This window comes from Anabrus simplex, chromosome 3, assembly GCF_040414725.1.
Source record: "Anabrus simplex isolate iqAnaSimp1 chromosome 3, ASM4041472v1, whole genome shotgun sequence".
Lineage (NCBI taxonomy): Eukaryota > Metazoa > Arthropoda > Insecta > Orthoptera > Tettigoniidae > Anabrus > Anabrus simplex.
This window is the reverse complement of record NC_090267.1, coordinates 324,314,524-324,341,479: the sequence shown is the minus strand read 5'-3', so window position 1 is coordinate 324,341,479 and position 26,956 is coordinate 324,314,524. Positions and strand designations below refer to the sequence as shown.

Here is a 26,956-nt window from a genome sequence, read left to right as displayed (position 1 = left end):
CAAGGATAAATTAAAATTAAGTTTTAATCGTTCCGCTCAGCCTCTTGTGCCCTTGCTTTTACATTCTGCAACAATTTTCCTTGGGATTCCTTTGGTAAGTGTTTCTATTTATTATTGTTCTTGTACTGCTTGTTATGATCCCTGGTCGTGCGAAACGCTCTCACATCATCTTTTTATTTGTGTCGTGAGACAGTCTCCCATCACAATTAGATTCTCATCACCTTTTACATATTGTATTAAATCTTCTATCTCTTCATATGTTCTTTCAATTTCCTCATCATCTGATGAGCTAGTAGGCATATAGACCTGCACTACTGTGGTGGGCATTGGTTTGGTGCCTATCTTGACGACAATAATTCTTTCACTATGCTGGTCGTAGTAGCTTACCCGCTGGCCTATTTTCTTATTCATTATTAAACCAACTCCTGCATTTCCTCTGATTTTGTGTTGATAATTCTGTAGTCGCCTGACCAAAAATCCTGTTCTTCCTGCCAACGTACTTCACTTATACCAACTACATCTAACTTTAGTCTATCCATCTCCCTTTTCAGAGTCTCTAATCTACCACAACAATTCAAACTTCTAACATTCCACGCTCCGACTCGCAGAATGTCAGTATCCATCTTCCTGATGATTGCCCCCTCTCGTGTAGTCCCCACCCAGAGATCCGAATGGGGGACTAGTTTACCTCCGGAATATTTTACCTGGGAGGAAGCCATCATCATGAGATCATTCATACAGAGAGAGCTGCATGTCCTCGGGAGTTAGTTACGGCTGTAGTTTCCCATTGCTTTCAGCTGTGTAGCAGTATCAACACAGCTAAGCCATGTTAAGTATTACTACAAGGCCACTTCAGTCAATCATCTAGACTGCCGCCCTTGCAACTTCTGAAAGGCTGCTACCCTTCTTTCGATGAACCATTCCTTAGTCTGGTCTCTCAACAGATACCCATCCGATATGGTTGCACCTGCAGCTTGGCTATCTGCTTCATTGGGACGTGCAAGCCTCCCCACCGCGGCCAGGTCACATGGTTCACAGGGGAGGTCCCTGTAAATATGTAGTATAAATTTGTATAACCTCAAAATCTATATATTCGAAAGCGGTAGAAATTTCCATAATGTTTGTATATTAGACTTATAGTACTATAATTTGGTATATATGAAGGGTTCTGGAAACTTACTGTAAGGTTTGTTATCCAGATACGTGGAGAGACATTAGGAATGTTGGAGAAATTTCTATGTGTATTAGTAAACAGAAAATAAAAGTTCGAGTTGGATCCATTACTGGGGTACTCCATTCAACTAGCTGGTCGATCGATGTTTCAAGTGTGTTCCATTAGAGTGTTGTAAGAACCCTTCCAGAAATCAATAATTCTAGATGGTTGATCAAACAGTATATATATTGAGCAGTCAATGAGACAGTCAAGTCGAGTCAGGACCAAGTCAGAAGTGAGGACTCAGTCAGTGTTAGACTCGGAGTGAATGTAGGACTTGATCAGGTTGGACTCGAAGGCAAGTGATGGAATATGAGTGACTGTTGGGTTCCGAGGCAGAGTTGGCGAGTTCAAGAGAGTGTATGTTATAGTGCGCGAGTCAGTGTTGTTGATATCTGTACTTGTCAGAATCGACTTCAGGGTACTCCGCTATTAAGAGCTGCAGTGTCACTTGCTAGTATATATAATTGTGTGTTGTGACTTACCGTGTAAGTAATTTATACAAGGAAGGGAACGTGTTCTCGCGTGATATTTATTTATGTAAAATGAAATCGCATTGCTTTAGCTGCCCTGTTAACAAACAAATGATAACTTTTACACGAACGATGACGAACATCTCTTCAATGACCACAACTTATGCGCAAAATGACTAACATATGAAGTTTCTTGTAGAAAATTTGTAAAAAAACACATAAGACCAAAATGTATGAAAGAAGTTTTACAGCAGTCCCTACAGAATTGAACTACTGTCATTGACCAAACATAATGTCCTTGGTTTCTGGAAGTACTTAAAATGACCATCCCCCACCTACCATTTACTATAAATATTAGTGAATAAAATAACAACTTCTCTCCTTTCCAAAACTCTACCTACCTTTATTGCAAAAAATCACTGAGCTAGTAAACTGCTTTGAGGCAGGGGAGTGAGGAAATACCCTACACACTTCGTAATTTCTACTTTCTTGCAAAACCAGCTAACAAATGATAGCAGTAAAAGGTGTACGTATTGAGACTTGTCAAGCTGGGAAATATGAGGTTATACATGAATTGTTGACCCATTGCGTTGTAAAAGTACGATTACATTTCATTAACTCTCAATTTAAAGTAAAAAAAAAACATATTTTATAATTCTGTATAATCTCACGCATTTAATTAAGCACTGGACATACTGTAATTGCTTGTTTTATATAAAAATGTGAATTCATTCTAAAATGTGGTATAGTACAAAATACGTAAAAATATGTAGCACTAAAATTGAATATAATGGTCCTATCACCCCAATTTGTAAAAATTTTAAATTTTCAGACAGATACACACAGTGTAACATAAAGCTTTTCAGTCTGTCAAACACACCGCTGTAAGTAGCCAAAGATCGCTAAACAATGGTCTACCACAGGGGTCAGTTCTCACTCCTTTGCTGTTTAGTTTATATATTGCAGACATGCCGAAGACACTTTCAATGAAATTCGGATATACAGGTGACTGGGCACTTGCTATCAGGGACAAAACAGTTGAGAAAACAGAAGAGATCCTGACTGAAAACCTCAAGACACTGGCACACTACTTTAAAATATGGGGACTCCAACCAAACATCAGCAAAACTGAAGTTTGTTGCTTCCACCTAAACAATAAAATGTCTAACAGGGAGTTAAATGTGTAAATGGACAACCAGAAATTGAGACATAATAGATGCCCTAAATATCTACGAGTCACACTGGATATAACACTGTCTTATAAACAACATCTCCTGAACGTCTCTGCCAAAGTAAGAACTCGCAACAATAGAATTCATAAGCTGTGTGGAACAACTTGGGGATCTACAGCTGCAACTCTGAGATGTTCAGCTTAAGGGTTGGTGTACTTGACTGCTGAATACTGCGCTGCTGTTTGGTTAAATAGTGCCCACACAATCATAGATACCCAGCTGAACACTACAATGTGTCTCATCACTGGCACAATCAAATCTACTCCCACGTAGTGGCTATCAGTGTTAAGTTATATCCCTCCTCCAGATCTCAGACGTAAAGATGCTCTCCTAAGAGAATTCAGTAAATAGTGAATAACCCAAAACTCCCGATACATAATGACATCAGCGATGCGAATATTAATCGCCTGCCTTTGAGAAAACCACAAACTAGAGATGCCATGAACTAGTGGAACAGCAACTACCAAACTTCCGCTGAATGGCAGAAGAGACTCAACGACAAATACTACTACCCAACAATGCCTTCTATGAAGAAGACGCCGCCACCTGGTTTCAACCTCCCCCGTAGACTATGTTCTGCACTGAACAGGATCTGAACGAACTACGGGAACCGTGCAGCCTTTCACTACAAGTGGAACATAATCCCAACGCCGATTGTGACTGTGGCGCTACACAACAGACAGTGAAGCAAATCATCAAAGAATGCAGGAATAGAAAATACAATGGCAGTGCTAGTGACTTTGCTTTTGCGACTATAGACTATATAAACAATTTGGACAAACGTATATAGTGTAGATCTTACAATAACAGACACCGTATCTCTAGCTATACACTAAATAAATAAATAAATAAATAAATAAATAAATAAATAAATAAATAAATAAATAAATAAATAAATAAATAAATAAATAAATAAATAAATAAGCAAGTTCTTTATAAAATGTTACACTGTAACATACCTGTAAAAACCACACTATTAAACAAGGAATAAAAATACAGGCTATGAAACAAAGGAGATGTTTTGTTTTTAAAAGAACACCATCTGATTCTATGAAGTCACACTCAACATTTGGAAATATTTACCTATTTCCCTGTGTATGAGACCCCCTGGCTTTTCGAGACAAAGAAAATGAAAAAACAAATCTTGCATACCAGACCCCCCATCAAATACAATTTGTCAGAGAAGAACAACGATTCCGCTTTGAAGCAAGTACAAGCCTTACTGCAGCTCCAATGACATCACACAAATTTGTGAATAGTTTCATTCATACGACCCGCACAATGAAAGCATGCATCAAAGTCATGGAGTACATCTAAATTTCATAGCGTAGGCCTACTGCAGCTCCAATAACGTTGCACAAATAGGTGAATAGTTTTGTGTCCAACCTGCACACTGCAAGCACGCAACAGTCATGCTGTATGTCTGTGTATTGTAGTTAAGAATGTCCATCAGCATAATGGTTAACACAATTAGCTGCCATTCTCGGGGACCTGAGTTAGATTCTCAGTACTGTACTGCCAGAGATTTAACAATGGCAGGAAAGTTGACATGCAGTAAAAGTGGTACATGCAGCTCCCCTCGATTGAGGGTGCGCCTAAAAGAAGGTGCACCACCTCGGGATGAGGAAATGAATTTACTTTAGTTATGAAATATTCACGGTTGTTACTATTAATATAGCAGGCAAGATTATTAACAAAGTGATCAGTTAATATCTTATAATTTGGGCCAATATAGGTAATTTTTGGAGAGAAGTAGGTTTAAAATGTAATGAAAACAATCCAATCATAACGACTGTTTTACTCGCCAATGTACCTAACAAATAATGATAATAACGTTATTGATTTTACGTCCCACTAACTACTATTTTCATTTTTGGAGATGCCCAACAAAACATACTACGCATTAATAAAAAAATGGAGACAACGAACTTAAAAAATTAAACATTATGATGATAAAACGCATTACTGCCACACCGTAGATATCCATAAATGTGGCAGGCTTTTTTTTCGTTCTTTATTTTTATTCTTTCTATTGTGGAACTTCTGGCTCTATCCAAGCAATTGAGAGCATACCTAACCTAAAAAATGCAGTCTCTTTTATCTCAATTACAGCTGTTTAGGTAAATACTGGCATGATAAATGTGGAGAATAAGCATGATATATACTTAAAAATAAAGGTCTGGCTTTCAACAGCCGCAGTTATCCAAAGAATGATTCCAGTCACTATGTATTACATTCAAAAGTACAACTCGTAACATACACTAGTTATCATCTGGTGGGTTGGCACACTTTCTACAGCACGGCTTTATTCATAAGGGGTGGTTTCTGCTACATATACACCAACTGGGAATAACAGAGATTATCTCCAGGAACTATATGCAAATATATTCTCACTGTTTAGACTCTATAGTCGGGAACAAAACTATTTTTAAAAGTTTCAAAAAGATGGGATCTCAAATGTTCTTGATGGCAGTGAAGATGACGTCATTTGGAATGATAACACACCTGTAGCATGTAAGTTGGTGGCACAAGACAACGATAATTCAAGTGGAAGCAGTGATCAGGTTAACTGTGTGATAGCTCAACAGCTCAACTGACAGATACAAATGACTGGCCAATAAGATCTTTTGTATTAATATCGCATAATATGATACCCTTATCCCTTTTCTCTACGAGACTGAGCATGAAGCAAGACAAATCTTCATAGCGAGTTTTTACAACCGGATGCTGTTCCTGACGTCAACCTCATCAGAGTTAATGAGATGAAACGAATGACATGATACAAGAGTATCTATGACTGTATTTATTTTATATGTAGGCCTAAAAGTCATGTGTTCACCATTTATTGCCTTCTTTATTTTTTAAATTTAGAAATGCTGCCTTCACATGAAAATAGCCAGTAGGACTCGGAATACAATCACAAATTTGTTAAAAAAAATAGTGTAGAATACATACCTGTACAATTTATAGTTCTTTATACCCAGAAGTCACTGGACAAAACGAGAGGCTATCACATATTGCAGCCCCCCTTACTTTTTGCATCTATAAAGGGGCCTAATACACAAGGAAATACAGTTTTATTTCTGTCCAAACACTAAGGAATTTGAAATATGGAACTTATCTTATTGAAGTCCTGCTTTGTATCTATTCCAGCATACGATTTTTAAAAATTTTTTTAAACATTTGGTTTTACATTGCACCGACACAGATAGATCTTACGGCGACGATGGGATAGGAAATGGCTAGGAGTGGGAAGGAAGCGGCCATGGCCTTAATTAAGGTACACTCCCAGCGTTTGCCTGGTGTGAAAATGGGAAACCACGGAAAACCATCTTCAGGACTGCCGACAGTGGGGTTCGGACCTACCATCTCCTGAATACTGGATACTGGCCGCACTTAAGCGACTGGAGCTATCGAGCTCGGTAGCATACAATGTGAGGCGTTTGAAACACTATTGCTCTTTCGTTGACTCACATCCAACTGGCTGCCCGTTTGCTGACCCTCCATTACATCATCCTCCCTGGTCAGCTCAAAGATACGCTGCAGTTCCCCTACAGGTGCTTCACCCTAGTGTTCTCTTAGTATTATCACTGTTGCTGTTATCCTTATTAGATAACTGTTTCAATGACGTCATATGAAATATTGAAACTATTGTCTTGCCCCAGGGACTCCTAATTATCAAATTCTTCCCAGAAATGCACAGGAACACAGCAATACATACCTGCCAACCCTTCCGATTTACCCGGAAACTTTCCAATTTTTAACTCATCTTCCGGTTTTCCGATTTATTTTTATTTCTTCCTATTTTTGACCAATATAACCTCCAGTATGGTCAGTACTCTTCCCCTAGGACGAATTCTTATGTGTTTGTGTAATTTCCACAACCTCATTTTTAAGCATATTTACCGGTATTTGATGCTTTATTTCGCGGGCGGATCATCCGTCGGCTTCGTGTATCATATTTCCCGCTCACTACAGGAGCGTATGTGCTGTTTCAGGTGGGAATTCGGGACGGCAATCGTCTTACGAGTCAGAGAAGGTCATGCGCACTAGCGACCACTAGGGACTCCGTTGATCGGCATGAAAGAGTGAGTTTGTTTTTGTGTGGTTCGCGCGCTTGTTTCTGTGCGTAGTTTCGGTGGAGTTTTAGACAACGTGTTTTTTCTTGCGGTTCTGTGCTTTTCCCCCTGTGGAAATCATATGTTAATAATGTACGAGACATATTGATTTGTTTTGTATGTGGTAGTTTCGCGTATTTCAGTGCTTTTGTGTTGACCAGAGTTCATAATTTTAATGACTTCAATGTATTTCAGAGAGTTGTCTGTGACAGTTTGTGGTATTTTCTCTTCACATGATGACTACAAAACATAACAAACGTTATCTCCAAGTGTTCAGGGATACCTATAAAACTGAATTTCCGTTCATTTTACAGTCTAATAAAGGAAACTATTATGCATTTTGTTCCGTGTGCCGGTGTGATATTAATATCTCACATGGAGGGAAAACAGATATTGTAGCCCACAGTGTCACACAGAAACACAAAGATAGTGCTAGCTGTCTCGAAAGGAACAAAAAATTAAGTAATTTTTTTGTAGGTGGGAAGGAAGATGATGCAGTCACTCGAGCAGAATGTTTGTTCACGACGTTCATTGTCGAACATAACCTTGCATTGTCTTGTTCGGACCACGCAGGGCCATTGTTCAGAAAGATGTTCCCAGATTCAGACATTGCGAAGAAATATGCGTGTGCTAGAACAAAAAGCATCTGCCATAATTAATGAAATGTCCCGTGATGCAGATAGTCAAGTGATTCAGACTTTAAAGTCTGAACCTTTTGCGATTTCAACTGATGGTAGCAATGATAAAGATAGTAAGCTCTATCCTATCGTCGTCTCGTTTTTCAACAAAGAATTGAAAAAGATTGAAAATCGTTTGCTATCCATGGAAAATTTGGAAGGCAATTCTACTGGTATTAATATTGCTAATTTGCTCCTGGATGTTCTGAAAAGATATGACGTTCCGATGGCAAACTGTATAGCTTTTAGCGCAGATAATGCTCCTGTTATGATGGGAAGAAAAAACGGTGTTGCTGCTAAACTAAGAGAGCAGTGCGAAAACATTATTATTAAGAGATGCCCATGTCATTTAATTAATTTGGCTGCCATGAAGGGTGCAGACTCCCTTCCTGTCAAAATTGATCAGATGCTAATTGATATTTATTATTATTTAGACAAAAGCTCAAAGAGAAAAGATCATATCAAAATGTATCAAGCTTTGTACCAAACTGATGTTAGAAAAATATTAAAGCATGTGTGTACACGCTGGTTATCCTTGGGGAAATGTTTGGAAAGATTGATTTCAGAGTGGGAGCCACTTCAGAGTTTTTTTAAGGATGAAGTAAAGCAGTCCAATGGCACAGACACATCTCTGAAGTATTTCCAAATTCCCAAGCTAAAGGCACATGAAGATACCGAAATGGAACGTGGTCCTTGTGTCAGTAGAGTACAAGACCAAGCTTCTGTTATTTCTGGGAAAAGGAAGGCTGAGAGTAGTTCATCCTCATCTGTGAAGAAAATAAAGGAGTCTAGTTGCACTGCCAGTATTTCACGAGAGGAGAGACTATTTCTTTTTCTGTCTTCAAACTTTAATAAAGCATTTTGCTCATTTCTGGCATTTATCATCCCTACATTTGAGAAAACTAATAAAGTTCTTCAGTCGCAAGCACCTCAGATTCATGTCATAAGATCAATGCTGACGGATATGTTGAGGGACATTCTGTGTAGGTTTGTTAAGCCAGTGGTTATAAAAAAATATCCTACAGTTTTAGAAGTGGTCTATCACACGAGAGAGAATCAGAAAGCGGATGATTTAGTAATTGGCTGTTCAACATCTCGTCTTGTAGAAAATCTGGCACCTGAGGAGAAGAAAAACTTTTATTTGCACGTCGCAGTTTGTGATTATATTATTCATAAATTTAATTTGAATAGTGATGTTTTTGTTAATGCTCAAGTAGCTCAGATAAATTCTTTGCAGGCTTCTTCCTTCAATGCTGTAAAGTATTTTGTTTCAAAGTTTCCTGTTATATTGCCAGTGAAAGATGGTGAAGATGAACAAGAAGCAATGGATGCATTACAGTGCCAGTTTTGTGCTCTCCAAGTGGAGGATTTACCATTGTCTGTTGTGCAAGGAGAAAGAGTAGATTGTTCTTGGTCTGCTATAGGGGATATACGAGGTGCAGATGGGTGTTTCAAATATGATAGAATCGCAAAAGTAATGCTCTCAATATTGACAATTCAACACAGCAATGCCGAGTGTGAAAGATTGTTCAGCCAGGTAAAAAAGACGAGGACACACTTCCGATCATCTCTGAATGACGAAAATCTCAGTAAACTGTTGGTGGTCAAATCAAGTCTAAGTGGAAAGTGTTATGAGCAGCAGTATGGCAGTGCATTGTTGAATCAATGCTAAACAAGTAAACACAGCAGTCTCTGTATCACCTACATGTGTATATTCTTCACCATTTGGTAAGTTGTAGTCAGTTCTTGACTTATCTGTCTAAATGTTACTATTCGTATGTATGTGTCATAAATTAGAATGATTATTAGGTACGTTTTCTTGCAATCGTTTGTGTTTTCTTAGTTTAAGATTTTAAATGTAATGGTTAATTCGCATTGTAACTGTAGATATGTATGCCTTTTATCTTGTCCTCTTTTTACCGAGACCGTGGCGCAATACACTTGATGAAATCCAAGAATTAAAAAATCTTCCTATTTTTGATTTCTAAAAGGTGGCAGGTATGGCAATATAATGAATAAAACTTATCCTGTGCACTAATGTTAAAATCACTAGCAGACAGAATAGATGTTAAGCATATAATTCTTGCATATAAACTTATATCTCACTGAATTCTGATGCAGTTATTTGGCATTTGAGAGCAACTCATTTTGGTAGAATTATTAGCACATTTACGTATCGTGTTTAAGAAAACAATTCTGGCATTCTGATGTCTCTTAAAGAATCTATAGTCCTTGAAGGGACATTTAACATGCACCAATGTTATTATTTATTATTTTTCCATATTAAAGAAAATTCACAACTGTCTACAGTCAGTGTGTTGTGTGCATATTCATAATCTATTCAATACTATTCCCTCCCCTCTTCCTGTATCGTTTAGTGCAGATCAACTACTGTACATGCAGCACCAATTCTCTACATAAATGTTAACAAAAACAGTAATAATCAACCTCCAATAAATATACTCGAAAAATACTTCATCATTCCCCAATGAAATTCACTGAGTAAAACTATCATAATTAACCATAGTTTTAAATGGACAGTATTAGTATATTTCTAAAGTAAACAGAGAACCTTACCAAGCAATCCTTCATGATCATCCTGTGGTGAAATCTGAACTCTCTTATGATCTTGAGTCATTCCTGGTAGAATTACAGTCATTTTTCTTGGTCCCTTGAAACCCAGTACATTGGTTTCCTATAAAAAAAATAATGAGGATTAGAAAAATAATATTAAAAATGAATTAAAGCAATGAAAAGCTTACATATTATCGAATATATCTTTAAATAACCGAAAGCCAAGCATCATAATGAGGAACAAATTATAATACATTATTAACCCACTGATTAGCAATGACGGATTGTCCTTGTGTTCCCATAAATTTCCATCACGACTCCATGTCACTCTTTTGAGGTTTGTGGATATATATCGGATATTTCTATGAGTTCACAATATTTATATCAGATGTCAGTAATTTCCTTTTTTTACAATTGGCTTTATGTCATACTGACACAGATAGGTCTTATGGCGATAATGGGATAGGAAAAAGCTAGGAGTGGTAAGGAAGTGGCCATGACATTAATTAACCCCTTAACTGGGGCGTCAACAACTGTCACATGAGTATTGGGTTTGACGCCTTTAGGCGTTCTTGTATTTCTAAATGTGTTGACAATCTTATGTTAATTTTAAGGACACTTCCTCTAAAGCATTACTTTGTCAATTTATGTATTTTTTCATCTAAACAGTGTTATGTGGCTGAAGATGTTGATAATATACGAAACATGTACCACTTTTAACCATTAAATTGCCTTAAGCAATCATTGTATCGACAAGGTGGAAAATAAATAAATACTTAGTTGTGAATCTATTGAAGTGCAATATGGACCATGAAGCTGATTTTATGTAATTCACAGAAACTGACATGAAACAATAGTATTACTGACCAAGGGACTGTGTCTATAGCATAATACTGAATTGATGGTGCTTTTAGTCTAAAGGGGTCCAAAATCCAAGTAATCGGACCCTCATAATGGTACTTATCGCTATGAAAGTAGAACCATGGTATTTGCCATGTTACGGTACTAATCAAAAGTAGCGTACTCTCGCGATATTCCACACAGTATGGTACTACTCACAGGTAATGAAATTCGCACATGTAATACAGACCTTGGGTGTTTCGCACATTGCGGCGCCATTTACAGGCAACACAAACCTATAGTGTTCAGCATGTAAGTGTACTAACCACAGGGACTCGCGCTATCCCATGGTGTTCCTCATACCGTGGGTACTAATCATAGGCAAGCCAGAACCATGGTGTCGCTCATATAGTGGTACTAATCACAGGTAATGTAAAAGCCGGCATCGTACTCTTTTCCTACTAATCACAAACCTATTTGGTACCTAACATAGTGGTACTACGCGCAAGTAAAAGAGACCCATGTGTTCCCCGCGTGGTGGTACTAATCACAAGTAGTTTCATGGTTCTAATACAAACTCTTTTGTCCTTGAGTTGGGAAACTGGCTTTAAAGGCGGAGGAACCACAAAGGTGGTCAACGGCATAAGGATGTAGAACGCACTGGACAACGACTACATTAAAGGCCTGATGGCAAGTCCTAGTAATCATTATGGCTATGCTCATGACGAAATTATCATCATCCGGGGTAAGTTCCTCAGTCGGATCTCCGGGAGGAACAGTAGTGAGTACAGGCATGAAGAAAATCAAGTGGCAAGAAAAAATTAAAGTGGCAACCTGGAACGTGAGAACAATGAGCCACGGAGGAAAAATACATAATACGATTAAAGAAATGGATAGGATGGAGTTAGATATACTTGGTGTTAGTGAGATGCGATGGCCGAATACGGGAGATGTTTCCATAAATAAACATAGAGTGCTATATTCGGGTAGAGCTGATGGAACGCATGAACATGGAGTCGGTGTAATACTTTCAGCGGAAGTAGCAAGGTGTCTCAAAAGTTTCACACCCGTATCAGCCAGAGTAATGATGTTACAGCTGAGTGCTAGGCCTATTGACATAAACATAATACAAGTGTATGCGCCTACAATGGACAAGGAAGATGAAGAGGTAGAAGAATTCTATGAAAGCATAAATGGGATTTTGAAAAACCTTAACAAACATGATCTGACAATTGTGATGGGAGATTTCAATGCGAAAGTGGGGGAAGGTAGGACATCAGACATTGTAGGACTGTTTGGACTAGGAGAGATGAATTCCAGAGGGGATGATCTTGAAAGTTTTGCGATGTCAAATGATTTAGTGATCATGAACACTTGGTTTAAACTCCCACCTAGAAGACTATATACATGGAAGTCTCCAATGGACAAACCTGGGAAATGTGTGAGAAACCAGACTGATTTCATATTGGTAAATAAAAGTTTCAGGAACAGTTGCACCGCAGTGAAAACCTACCCTGGTGCAGACGTCAACTCAGATCACACACCACTTGTTGGAGTTTTCAAAGTCAAAATGAAGAAAGTGAAGAGGAAGAACAGGCAAAACTACAATTTGAGGAAAATCAAAGACCCAATAATGAAAGAGAACATGCAAGTAGAACTTAACTTGAAGATTATCACAGAGGAAAACATCACCAGCAATAATGTCAAATTAGAATTAACTAAAGTACAAAACCCCGTTCAGCAAATAAAAGAGAAGTACATGAAACCAGAGGAGAAAAAGAGAAAGTCATGGATGACAGATGAAATACTGAACCTAATGGAGAAAAGAAGAGTCAATAAAGGAAAACCTGCAGAATACAGAAAGATAAATGCAGACATCAGAAGAAAGATCAGGGAGGCAAAAGAAAAAGAAAAAGTGGATCAATGTGAGGAGATTGAGTTATATCAAAGTAGGTATGACAGCTTCAATGTACACAGGAAAGTAAGAGAAGTAACAGGGAAATACAGGAATGGCACTGGTGGAAAGTTAATAGATGAAGCCGGGAACTTGATGGTGGATTTAGAAGACAAGAAAAAGATCTGGAAAAAATATATAGAAGATTTATTTCGTGACACTAGATGTGCTTTTACGCAAAATACAAATGAAATAAGCGGCACAGATATATTAGAAGAAGAAGTTCAAACAGCCATCAATCAGATGAAGGACGGAAAGGCAGTGGGACCAGATAAAGTAGAAGCAGAGTTCTTAAAACTGATGGATGAACATCATTTAAAATGGTTGACCAAAATTTTCAACCGAATTTATGTATCCGGGAATATTCCATCGGAATGGCTCAAATCAGAGTTCATCACCCTGCCAAAAAAGCAAAACGCAAACCAATGTGGAGATTACCGCACAATAAGCTTGATGAGTCATCTCTTGAAAGTGTTCTTGAGAGTGATACACAGAAGAATATACAGACTGTGTGAAGATCAGATAGCCCCTAATCAATTTGGGTTTATTAAAGCAGTAAGTACGAGAGAAGCCTTGTTCAGTGTGCAGGTCCTCTTTCAGAGATGTAGAGATGTAAATACGAATGTATTTGCTTGTTTAATAGACTACCAGAAAGCTTTTGACTGTGTAAAACATGAAAAATTGATGGATATTTTGAGAAATATTGGAATGGAGGAAAGAGATCAGGGAATCATCAAGACGCTGTACTGGAATCAAACAGCGGTGTTGCGTGTTGAAGGAGAACACACCGAAGCAGTCAAAATCCTGAGAGGAGTGAGGCAAGGATGTATCTTGTCACCTATACTATTTAATTTGTAATCAGAATACATATTTAGAGAACCCTTGGAAGATATAGAAGAAGGAATTTTGATAAATGGAGTGAGATTAAACAACATCCGGTATGCTGATGATACAATTGTATAGGCTGATACTATCCAAGCGCTACAATCACTAATGGATAGAATTGTAAGAGTCAGCAGCCAATACGGGCTTGAAATAAACACTGCAAAGACAAAACTCATGGTTATAAGTAAGGAAAATATATCCGGAATAAACTTGTTTATAAATCAAAAGAGTATAGAAAGGGTAAAACAATATACATACCTTGGAACCATAATAAATGAAGACTGGGATTGCTCACAAGAAGTCAAGGTACACATTGGAAAAGCAAGAAGTGTGTTCCAGAAAATGAGTAATGTGTTTAAAAGCCACAATCTAACTTTAGGGACTAAAATCAGACTTCTGCACTGTTATGTATTTTCTGTTCTTTTATATGGTGTAGAGACATGGACCTTAAATAAGAACACAGAGAAGAAGCTGGAGGCCTTTGAAACATGGCTTTATAGACGGATCCTCAGAATATCTTGGACCCAGAGAATTACAAACGTGGAAGTAATGAGAAGGATGAACACAACACCTCAGTTGATCAAGATAGTGAAATGCCGAAAGCTGCAGTATCTGGGACATATAATGTGCAACACAGATAGATACAACCTACTCCAAAAAATACTCCAGGGGAAAATCAACAGCAAAAGAGGTCCTGGAAGAAGAAGAATATCTTGGCTTGACAATCTTAGAGGCTGGTGCAATATGTCATCAGCTGAACTGTTCCGCGCTGCCACAAACAAGACAAAAATAGCCATCATGATCGCCAACATCCGAAATGGATAGGCACCGAAAGAAGAAGAATAATACAAACATCCTTTGGTTGCCCCTTTTAGTCGCCTCTTACAAGAGGCAGGGGATACTGTGGGTGTATTCTTCGTCTGCAACCTCCACCCACAGGGGGGTTGTGTGTTTGGTCCGCAAGAGGTATTTTATTTCCCTCAAGTCCGTCTGCAAGCCGGTTAGGACCCCCCTACCCGCCACCTGGGATGTGCCACGTGGGAGTATCACCTCTCCCCCTGCTACGCCAGCATAGTAGTATATGGCTAGTTGATATAGTTCAACAACTCTCTTCAGAGACTAAGAAATACCAATTCTGTTGGAAATGAGCATCCAAGTAGGAAATTCATGACACCTCACTTTGCAGCAATGAACCTTAGGAAGGTGGTTGTAATTTTTGTTTTAAGAGGAAGAACCAACTAAGTAATCATCCTATCTGAAAAAAATAATTGGAAATTAAAATTAAAATCTATATATTCAACAGAGGAATCTGAAAAAAATATTTATTTAAGCCAAAAAAGACACACATATATCAGAAGAGAATGTAAATTCCCTGAATACCAAAACACTTGAAATTTATACATCCTTGATTAATCCACTCTCGCACATAAAGCAAATGAGGAGATTGGCAGTATTCTTGTCATTGGCTAGAATGAGTTTGAGTGTCTCCTGCAGGCCGACGTTCCGTCTTAGGCCAGAGAGGCTGACACAATTCAGTGAGGATGTGGGTCATGGTGAATTCAGCACCATAAGAACACACTTGGGGGAAGGGGTCTTCCCTCTTAGGAGGTAAGAGTGCATAGATCTTCCATGACCTATTCTCAGCCTACACAAAACTACGGCCTCTCTCTGTGAAGGCTGAAAAGAGGACCGCCACACAACTATTGTCTTCGTAATTGCTCTCAGCTTGTTGGAAGTTTGGACAGCTAGCAACTTCGAATCTCAGGACGCCAAAATGGTTTGACGGAGCCGAAAACTAATATCTCTAGCTGGTACATTCCTATTCTAGGTGGTAAAAGTACCCCCTCTTTTGTAGCTTGATCTGCAAGTTCATTTCTCACAATCCAGATGTAGCCTGCGAGCTACGCAAAAGTGATTCTCATACCAGCATCACATAACCTGGCTCTAAGGTCATGTATCTGCTGTACTAGTGGGTGTTGCGGGGAAACAAATGTCAACAGACTGCAGAGAACATAATGAGACAGTACAAACTAGAAAGTGGTCTCTTTTGTAACCCAGTGCAATCTGTAGAGCTTCTAAGAAGGCAAAACACTACACAGTATACACGCTATGAATATTTGTGCTAATATTACTGGAGATGAATAAGCATCCCACATTTTCTCTGATCTCAGAACCATCTGTGAAAGCATGTCACGCATCTGGATGTTGGCGAATAAAGTCCTGAAAGTACCACCAATGAACAGAGGCACCTGTGTTTACCTTGGACCTACGGAGTAGATCTAGCCACATACCTGGATGCAGAAGTAGCCACAGAGGTACATCGCTAGGGGTCCGCTCGTGACAACCACCGACAGTCACATCTACAGTAATTCACAACACACGTGGTGCCCCTGCATAGGTACTCGGATTAGATTTTCCAGTACTGAATTGAGCATCAGCATTCCAGAAGTATACAAATATAAGATATATAATGTTATCTTCTCAAGAGTTTTCAAGGCTAGGTATCTTTAATATAGAGGGACTTTCATTATCACAAGCAGAGCTCGTAAGTGAAATTCCGTATTTCATGGCATAATCGTCGCCACCGCGTAATCGTCGCATCCTTTATTTTCAATACAAAAATCGGACTTTAAACCTTTAATTACATAATCGTCGCACGTCCAAATTTTGTTCACTAATCTGGTTAAAAGGTAAATGGAACTGCAACGTAAGTTGCACATGAATGCGCAATTTAAATACGTGTATGGTTTATGTGCAATTTGGCAACACAGTCACGTTTGCGACATGTTGCACAACGTATAAATAAATAATACCGGTATATGTACGACGCATGGCTTACCGGTAGACTATCGGCAGTTTGACAACGTGGTCGCGAGACAGTGTACTATTTATTCACCACCTACATATTATGCTTACCGGTAGGCTATCGGCAGTTTGACAACGTGGTCGCGAGACAGTGTACTATTTATTCACCACCTACATATTATGAGTTCCCATTTGAAATACGTAAGGCTGTAAGTTATCGCTTATCGGCAACGTCGCCAGGAAATACCGGCTAGGTAGGTTGAATGGACCTCGAACCAGCCCTCAGATACAGGTAAAATTCCCTGACCCGGCCGTGAATTGAACCTGAGGCCTCCGTGTAAGAGGCAAGCACGCTACCCCTACACCATGGGGCCGGCTCCTGTGTTATTGCGCACGAAGTGAAATCCAAGACGATAACGCAGATTTCCACGGAATTATTCAGCCGAATTATTTACGATGTCTCAGTTGTCATCGCTAGACTCTTATCTTACTACTACGTCATAAGTGTCCGGGCATGGGATGAAAACTTTTATCCAAGCAGTCAAGATAATTATTATCCAATGCTATTAAAGTTTTATTTTATAAACTCGTCAGTAATGTAATGTAAAATCATCAATAACTGGGAAGAAATATTAACCTAATTACCGTATGTTTAAAAGAAATTGAAAAAAATGAATGTTTGTTACTGACGTCTCGGAATACAGTCAACTATACAGTAGATCTACACCGCGCTAGCTAGAGCTCCGGTTTGCGAGCTTTGCGCAAGTGCAGTAGTGTGTCGCAACCAACGAGCTAAACTGATAAATTGTTGCATGCTTCCTTGCTGCCTAACAGTATTGGCTGCTCTGGAATGGACAGATCACAGATGCATTTATTTGTTTCAGATTTACGTGATTACTGTAGACATGTGTGCGTGAGAATTTAAGTTTTTAATTTGTGTTTTGGGTGTTTGCAGAAATAATTTGTTTTAATAGTGAACAATTACGGAAAGTCATTTATATCGCAAAACATTAACGTGTGAAGCATTTATAAGCGATTATGGGTAAATATAGAAACTATTCTGCGGGCTTCAATCTAAGCGTAATTGCCTTCGCTGAACAGCACGGGAACAGAGCTGCAGAAAGAAAATTTTCTGTGAGTGAAAAGTTGGTGCGTGACTGGCGGAAAGTAAAAAACAAGCTAAAAAGCACAAACCCTTCTAGACGTGCGTTTAGAGGTCCTAAAACAGGGAAGTTTCCTATAATTGACGAAGAAGTGTTTAGGTACGTCAGTGAAATACGTAACAATGGCTGCAGTGTATCATATGAAATGTTACAAATTAAGGGACAGGAGGTAGCGCGCAAACACAACATACCGGTAACTCAGTTTAAGGCGACTCGTGGGTGGATTAAGGGGTTCATGCGACGACACAATCTGTCAGTGCGAAGGAGAACAACACTAAGCCAAAAGTTGCCTGCTGATTACACGGACAAGATTGTAAATTTTCACCGATTTGTCATACGTTTGCGCAAGGAAACTTCGTACTTGCTTTCTCAAATCGGTAATGCCGATCAGACTCCAATCTTTTTTGATATGCCTCGCAACAGCACTATTGCGCTAAAAGGATCACGGAGTGTATTAATGAAAACCAGCGGTAGTGAGAAGTTGCGATGCACGGCAATGCTAGCCATTACAGCTGACGGGAGAAAGTTGCCGCCTTACATCATTTTCAAGAGGAAAACGATGCCCAAGAATATACAGTTTCCCCGTGGAATTCATGTACGAGTGCAACCAAAGGGTTGGATGGACGTAGAACTCATGCTGGACTGGGTTAAAACTGTGTGGAATAGAAGACCTGGTGCACTACTAAAACAACCAGCTCTGCTTGTTTTAGATAGTTTCCGAGGTCACCTCGTGAACGAAGTGAAGCAAATTCTCACTACAAATAAGACACGACAGATAGTCATTCCTGGTGGCCTAACATCTGCTTTGCAGCCACTAGACATATGTGTTAATAAACCCTTTAAAGACCACTTACGTCGATTTTACGAGTGGATGATGAGCGGCGATCAGCAATTGACGCCCGCCGGAAATATCAGGCGTCCACCCTTGGACTTGTTATGCTCGTGGGTGAAGAAGAGTTGGGATCTTATACCACCTGAACTAGTCTCCAAGAGCTTCAAAAGGACTGGGATTTCGAATGCACTAGACGGTTCCGAAGATGACGCAGTGTGGCAGGGAGACGGAGAATCTGATACTGGTATTAACAGAGGCGAGGACGGCGCATCAGATAGTGAAACCTGCGATAGCGACACCGAAGATTTGGAATAAATTGCGTACTGGTAAGTCCGCATTTCACAACAAAGCGATAATTTTTTGCAAGTGTAATATTTTAACTTTAATACTCAAATTAATGACAAATTAACTTAATACGTTCATTTTTATTTTCAGGTTGGAAAAACGTTCGCCGAATTGTTGCGAAAAATTATGAATTTTGTTTTAGACTATTTTAATTATTTTGATGTATAAACGCGAGTATTACGTGCATCTTAAATTTGTATCAAATACAATTTAGTTATAAATACATTTTTTGAGTAATACAAATACTGGTATTAAATATTCATCGTATAATGGTCGCACCCTACAATTTTTTTCGAAAATTTTGGTATAAAAAGTGCGATGATTATGCCGTGAAATACGGTATGTCAAACTAATTACTGTGGCATATTTTGCCTATAGAGACGCATAGAGAAAATCAATGACGACGTCCCAAAATTACTGGCTTGAGACTTATTGTCGCAAGACCTCACAGGCAGTACGGACGTGCTTTATTGGTTCGACCTGATCTCCAAATTACATCCACATCCATCTCTGAACATTAGGATATAGAAATATTAACTGTTGAACTGAGTAACTGCACTGTGTCTTCTGTATACAAACCACCGGGTGTTGGGTTTTCCTTTGCAACCCCTGGTAGCTTTCTTAAACATAGTGTGAACTTTGTAGTTGGTGACTTTAACAGTCACAGTACAGTATGGGGTTACACACAAGACGATAATGGAGAGCAGGTGTTAAAATGGGCCGATACCTTCCAGTTAACCCTCGTTCATGACAGTAAACTTCCTTCATCCTTCAATAGTGGGCACTGGCAACGCAGATACAATCCAGATCAGATTTTTGCCAGTGAGCACATAAGCCAACAATGCATGAAGACAGTCTGCTCTCCTGTACCTAACTCTCTCTGTAGCATAATGGTTAGCACTAATAACTGCCATCCTCGGGGGTCCGGGTTCGATTTCCGGTACTGCCAGAAATTTAAGAATGGCAGGAGTGTGCCTGAAAAGAGCTGCACCACCTCGGGATGAGGACACGAGTTTTTCTTTTAAACATACACCTGTGATGTGCCAAGTTACTGCAGTAGTACAACAGATCACTATACCCTACCCTAGAAGATTCAACTTCCGGAAAGCTAATTGGGAGAAAGTTACTTCTACTTTAGATAGTTTTGTAGCTGATATCCAGCCAAAACCACAAGAATATGACAAATTTCAGGATGCAGCAAAGAAGGCATCTCGATTATCTATGCCCCGAGGATGAAGGACACATTATTCTCATGACTTAACACCTAATGCAGCTGATGTTACAAGTAATTATCTTTTATATTTCACTCTTTGAAGACAATCCATTTAGTGATGAAACCATTTCAGTAGGCAAAGAGCTAATATCAATGATAGCACAGAACAAGAGAGAAAAATGGTTAAAACTAATGGAGAAAACTGACTTTTTTCTGTTAATAATCAGAAGGCTTGGAGACTGTTGAAGAAACTAAATAATGATCCTACTAAGAGTGCCACATATGCAAACATCACTGGCAATAAAATTGCATAACTACTAATAAATAACAGTTCATTTAGAAAATCAGACTTCAAACTTGAAGATAAACCACACAACAAGAACAGTGAACTCACTAGATCATTTGACCTTCATGAATTAGAAGCAGCCGTCTGTATATGTAAGAATGGCAAGGCAGCAGGATTGGATGATATCTGTGTTGAACCAATGAAACATTTTGGTAATGTCACAAAAATTTGGCTCCTAAATCTTTACAATAACTGATTTTCATTCTTCAAGATTCCAAAATTATGGCGCAAGGATCGAGTAATTGCTATTTTAAAGACTGGTAAAGAACCAATCATCATCATCATCATCATCATCATCATCATCATCATCATCATCATCATCATCATCATCATCATCCTTTCCCTTTATCCAGCTGTAGCCGGGTAGGGGCAAATATGGTTCCTCTCCACTTTCTTCGGTCTTTACACCACTCCTCCTCCAACACTGTGTCCCAGTCCAGGTTTCTTTCTATAATGCTGCGTTGGATGGCATCCTTCCATCACCAAATAACCCCAAAAGTTTTAGACCAATATCGCTTCTTTGCCACCTCTATAAGATCCTAGAGAAAATGATCTTGAATCGTTTATTATAGTTGATCCTCTTCTCACTCCTCAGCAAGCCAGATTCAGACCAGGGCAAAACTGTACTTCAAGTTCTACACCTTACTCAGTTCACTGAATATGTTTTTGAAAGGAAAGAGATCTCTCTGCTGCATACAACACCGTAAACCACAGAATGCTGTTACATAAACTCTATAATCTTACTGACAATTACGGATTCACTATGATGATAGCTACACTTTTACAAGGTCATCGGTTGTTCGTAGACTTCCAAGGACATCGTAGTCGATGGAGAACTCAGAGGAACTGATTGCCCTAGGGAAGAGCCTTGTCTCCCATTTTATTTAATGTGTACACCAATGATCAACCACCGCCTCAAGGGTGCAAAAGCTTCATTTACGCTGACAACCCTGCTCTTATTGCTCAGTCGTAACAATTTGAGGTCATAGAACATATGCTCAGTCGTGCTCTAGAACAGCTTGGTACTTACTATGAAAGGAACCAACTCATACCCAACTCAGTATGTGCCTTCCACCTGAAACATATGCAAGGTAATTGGAAATTTGAAGTATTCTGGAATGGTACATTATTGGTTCACTGCTTATATCCTAGATATATAGGTGTCATCTTGGACCGTACACTTACATACAAGGAGCAGAACCTTAAGCTGAAGCAGAAGATCTCTTTGAGGAACTGCCTCCTGCATAAATTGGCAGGGACTAACTGGTGCACCCATCCCCAAATGTTAAGAACAACAGTAATGGCCTTATGCTATTCAGTAGGAGAATATGCATGTCCTGTTTGGTATAAGTCAGCCCATGAAAAACAGGTTGATATTGCCTTAAATGTGAGTTGCAGCATTATTTCAGGTTGATGCCAACTCCCATAAATAAAGTGAACTACAGTATCTGGCTGGGATTGCTCCATCTGGTATCAGAAGAGATGTGGCTGCCAACAATGCTAGGAGAAAATCATCTACTATGACCTCACACCCACTCTACAGATATCAACCTGCTGAAAGGAGATTAAAATAGAGAAAGAATTTGCTAACAACTATTCAACCATTATAAGGAACAGCTGCAAAAGCACCAGCTGCCATGTGGAAGGAGAGAATTAGTAATTTGTCTGAATGGATGGAACCGAAGAAATCTCTACCTCCTGGCCACACAGAGAACTGGCCAATCTGGAAGTCCTTCAACAGACTGTGAGCTGAAGTTGGAAGAATAAGGAAAAACATTCATGTGACATTTTCTGACCAAGACAGTTCTATGTGATTGTGGCGAATTTCAAACAACACAACATCTCTTATTTTGTCCGTTGTGCCCATCCAGATGTACAATTAGTGATTTGATTTGAGTTAATTCAAGTGCTCTCGAAGTGACTGTACTTGTGTCCATTTCATGCTTTTTTTTTTTTTTTACGTTTCGTGTTTCATATTTTGTACTTCTGAAATAAATAAATAAATAAATAAATAAATAAATAAATAAATAAATAAATAAATAAATAAATAAATAAATAAAGCAACAAATGCCAAATGGACGAATTTAGTGCGGAAAGACCTACAATACCTAAACATTGATCACGTTGACATTTACAACCAAGATAAATTAAGAAAGTTAGTCAAGACATCTGACTCTCTCCAGTCACTAACAACTGAATCACTGCGTCCAGGAGTAGGAGTGAAATGGACTCAAGAAAGAAAAGACATCCATAGCGCTAGAATGAAGGAATATTGGGCTAAGAGGAAGAAAAGGGCTCACCAGAGTTAAGAACCACGTGGTCCATCGTAGGCCTAAACAAAGAAGAAGAAGAAGAAGAAATAAATAAATAAACAAATAAACAAACAAACAAACAAACAAACAAACAAACAAACAAACAAACAAACAAACAAACAAACAAACTCACTGAAGTAACTACCCCAGGTGGTGTCAAATCCACCTCCACCTTAGGCGGTGTTAGTAGGCCTTCAGATTCTGGGGAGCCCACACCAACATGCTTTGAGGACGAGTCGGAGCGTCTTGGAACTACTAGCAATAAGATCCGATATAAGGAACAGAACTATTTCGCCACATTGAACATCAACTCACTACTTAAGCTAGGCAAACTGAAGCATTTAACTGACACTTTGACTCACCACAAGATACTACTCACAGCAATACAGGAAACCAGGTACACAGATGAGCATGCCTTTGATTCGCAGGGGTACCGTATTTTTAAGGGAAAAGTAGGGCGCAGGAGAATGAAGAATGTGCCACACCTGGGGACTGGGTTCACTGTAAGCCATAAGATACTGGACTCGGTAATTGACTTCAACTCGCCCAATAGTCGAGTATCCCTTCTAACCTTCCGGTGCACAAACAAGATGTACACTGCAGTAAATGTTCACACATCTATCAATGAAGACAATAAACGTAACCCTGAAAGTACCGACAAATTTTGGGAAGAACTAGAGGACATCATCAGCAAAGTCCCAGAGCGTCATACAATCATTTTACTCGGGGACTTCAACGCACAGTTAGGGAAAGAGCGCAAATTTAGAGACATTGTGGGAGAATACCCAGCTCACTTACGAACAAATAGAAATGGGGAGCATCTAGTGGGACTCTGCAAAGCCTTCATGGGGAGCATCTAGTGGGACTCTGCAAAGCCTTCAACCTGGTAATGAAGTCAACGGCCTTTAAGAGACTACCAAAGAAACAGAAGACCTGGACGTCACCCAACAACCTCTTAGGAGAATTTCAGATAGATCATGTTGCCATTGCAAGGAAAGCTCATAGAGAGATCCAGAATGTAAGAGTGTTAAGAGGAGCAAATTTGGACTCCGACCACTACCTCTCATAAATAAAGCTGAAATTTCTACCTAGGAACACTAAAAGAACCAAGTCAGTTAATCTTACTAAGTTTGATTTAGAAGAACTTGCAACTTGCAAACAGTTTACAGAGAAAATGGAAAGAATAGAATGCAGAGACTGGGATAAATTGAGGGAAAATCTAGTTAAAGTAGCAACAGAGACTGCACCATTACTAAAACAGAAGAAACATGCCTGGTGGACAGCTAGATGTGAAGAAGCGGTAATGCAGAGGCAGATGGCCTGGTTAAAGTGGAACTCACAGAAGACACAAGACAACAGAGTGAAGTTCTTAGAGCAACGGAAGATAACTGCCAATATCATCAGACAAGTGAAACGGCAATTCACAAAAGACCAATTGACACAGCTGGATGATGACTTCAAGAGGAACAACACCAGAAACTTTTACAGAGGCTTTAAATGGAACCTTAGTCACTACAGTCCACCCAATCTCCATTTCCGTGGACCAGATGGGAAGATAGCCTATAATGACTCTGACAATTGCCACCTTCTCGCCAAGTACTTCGAGGATCTCCTTAATTGTGAATCACCTGATAACTTTTTTACTTACCAAGACAACATCAAGCAACCAAACTCACAACCACCATCCAAAGAAGAAGTAATACAAATCATCCAGTCTCTGAAAAACAACAAAGCATCCGGAGAAGATTCAATAGTAGCCGAACTTTGGAAGCAGGCTGGAGACAAGACTGTAAGCAAGTTGACAGAAATTCTACAAAACATCTGGGAGACCAAAACATTACCTAGTGACTAGACCACTGCATTGATTCATCCCTTGCACAAGAAAGGAGACTTGACTGACATCAATAATTATCGAGGAATCTCATTGGTACCTGTCACATACAAAATTTTCTCTAAAGCCTTATTAAATAGAGCCGAACCTCAACTAGACCCACAATTAGGAGAGTACCAGGCAGGATTTAGAAAAGGATGCTCTTGTACAGAACAGATACTCAATCTTCAATCAGTATTACATCAAGCAAAAATGGCCGGTAAGAAATACGTTGACATTTTCGTCGACTTTACAAAGGCGTATGACTCAGTAGACAGTCCTACTCTTATGAAGATTTTGCAGGACCTAGGACTAGATGAGAAGACCCACAACCTAATCAAACAGACTTCTTTTTTTTTTTTTTGTTAGTTGCTTTATGTCGCACCGACACAGATAGGTCTTATGGCGACGATGGGATAGGAAAGGCCTAGGAGTTGGAAGGAAGCGGCCGTGGCCTTAATTGAGGTACAGCCCCAGCAAACAGACTTTAATCAACACTAGGTCACGAGTAAAGTTCAGAGGAACCATATCAGAAAGTTTTGAAATTAAATCAGGAGTGAGACAGGGAGATGGTTTGTCCCCTCTCCTCTTTATCTGTGTCCTGGAAAAGGTAATAAGAGAGTGGCGAAAGGAATTAGCTAGAAAGGAGATTCCAAGTGGCATTTATCTGGGACATAAGCGCAATGAGCTCAATGTTGACTGTCCGGCGTTTGCCGATGACCTGGCCATTATACCTAATTCAATAGAAACTTCAGTGAAACAACTAAATGTTCTCAGACAACAAGCAGCAAAGGATGGGCTACATGTGTCTCTTGAAAAAACACAATTCATCACGAACATCGGTGAATCTCCTTGTAAGTTGCATCTGGAACAGGGAGAGATCAGGAAAACCAACAGGTTTAAGTACTTGGGAGAATGGTTGGAATCTAATCTCACTGAAGGAACAGCCTTGTCAACTCGAGTTAACAGCCTTGAAATGGCCTACCAACTGATGAAGAATACCTATAATAAAAAGTGTCTCTCTCGTAATACTAAGATGAAGCACTACCGGACAGTCATCCGTCCTGAAGCCTTATATGCTTCAGAATGTTTAACACTTATGGGACTTATGGAAAAACTTGAAATCCGGGAAAGAAAGATAATGAGGATGATACTGGGCCCAGTCAAGGAAGGTGACAGTTATAGAAGACGGCCTACCAAAGATCTCTACAAGTACTGTGAAAGAATAATTAATGTAGCAAGGAAGAGACGCCTAGCATTCTATGGGCACATCTATAGGATGCATCCGACCAGGTTGACCAACCGGATTCTCAGCTACTGGCAAAATAGGAAGACCAAGTCACCATGGTTGATGGAAGTGGATAAAGATCTACAGGAACTGGGAATGACAGAAGGAAACTTGAAGGATCGGACAACACTCAGGAAGATACTTAAACATAAGGAGTTCCAGGATAGACTACCAACAAAGAAGACTGGCGCCCTTTGGACAAAGGAGAGGAAGGAGCAACACAGCCTGAGGATGCGCAACTACTGGGCAAACATCAAAGGCCATTCCAAAATGTAACAGTTGAATGTCGTGGTCCTTAGCTGGTCTATGCGAAACAAGAAAGAAAGAAAGAAAGAAAGAAAGAAAGAAAGAAAAATAAAATAAAAATAAATAAATAAATAAATAAATAAATAAATAAATAAATAAATAAATAAATAAATAAATAAATAAATAAATAAATAAATAAATAAATAAATAAATAAATAAATAAATAAATATCAAGCAGGGTTCAGAGCAACGAGGTCCTGTACCGAGCAGCAAGTCAAGAGCCCGACAATGGGTAGCTATATTTGTCGACTTCTAGAAAGCATACGACTCAGTAGACAGAATACTCTTTATAAGACATTAAGAGAACTAGGACTTAACAACAAGATTAATAGGCTGGTGCAAGCCACCTTGCACAATACTACAGCCAGGGTAAAGTTTAGAGGACAACTCTTGGAGAGTTTCGCCATTAAAACAGGGGTGAGACAAGGAGATTGCATCTCATGTATATTATTTAATTGTGTTCTGGAAAAGATAATTAGAGAGTGGATGAGATTCCTTCCAGAGAACACT

At 39.1% G+C, this 26,956-nt stretch overlaps 1 protein-coding gene across 2 annotated transcripts in view; it reads right to left on the bottom strand.

The window, feature by feature from the left end:
• The window catches only part of ktub (Tub domain-containing protein ktub), a 162,434-nt gene that overhangs the window by 38,163 nt on the left and 97,315 nt on the right, over positions 1-26,956 (bottom strand). For both annotated transcript variants that reach the window (XM_067144422.2, XM_067144423.2), the window contains one exon: positions 10,291-10,408. In XM_067144422.2, coding sequence (XP_067000523.1) covers positions 10,291-10,408 — 118 coding nt within the window. The remainder of the gene's footprint in view (positions 1-10,290; positions 10,409-26,956) is intronic.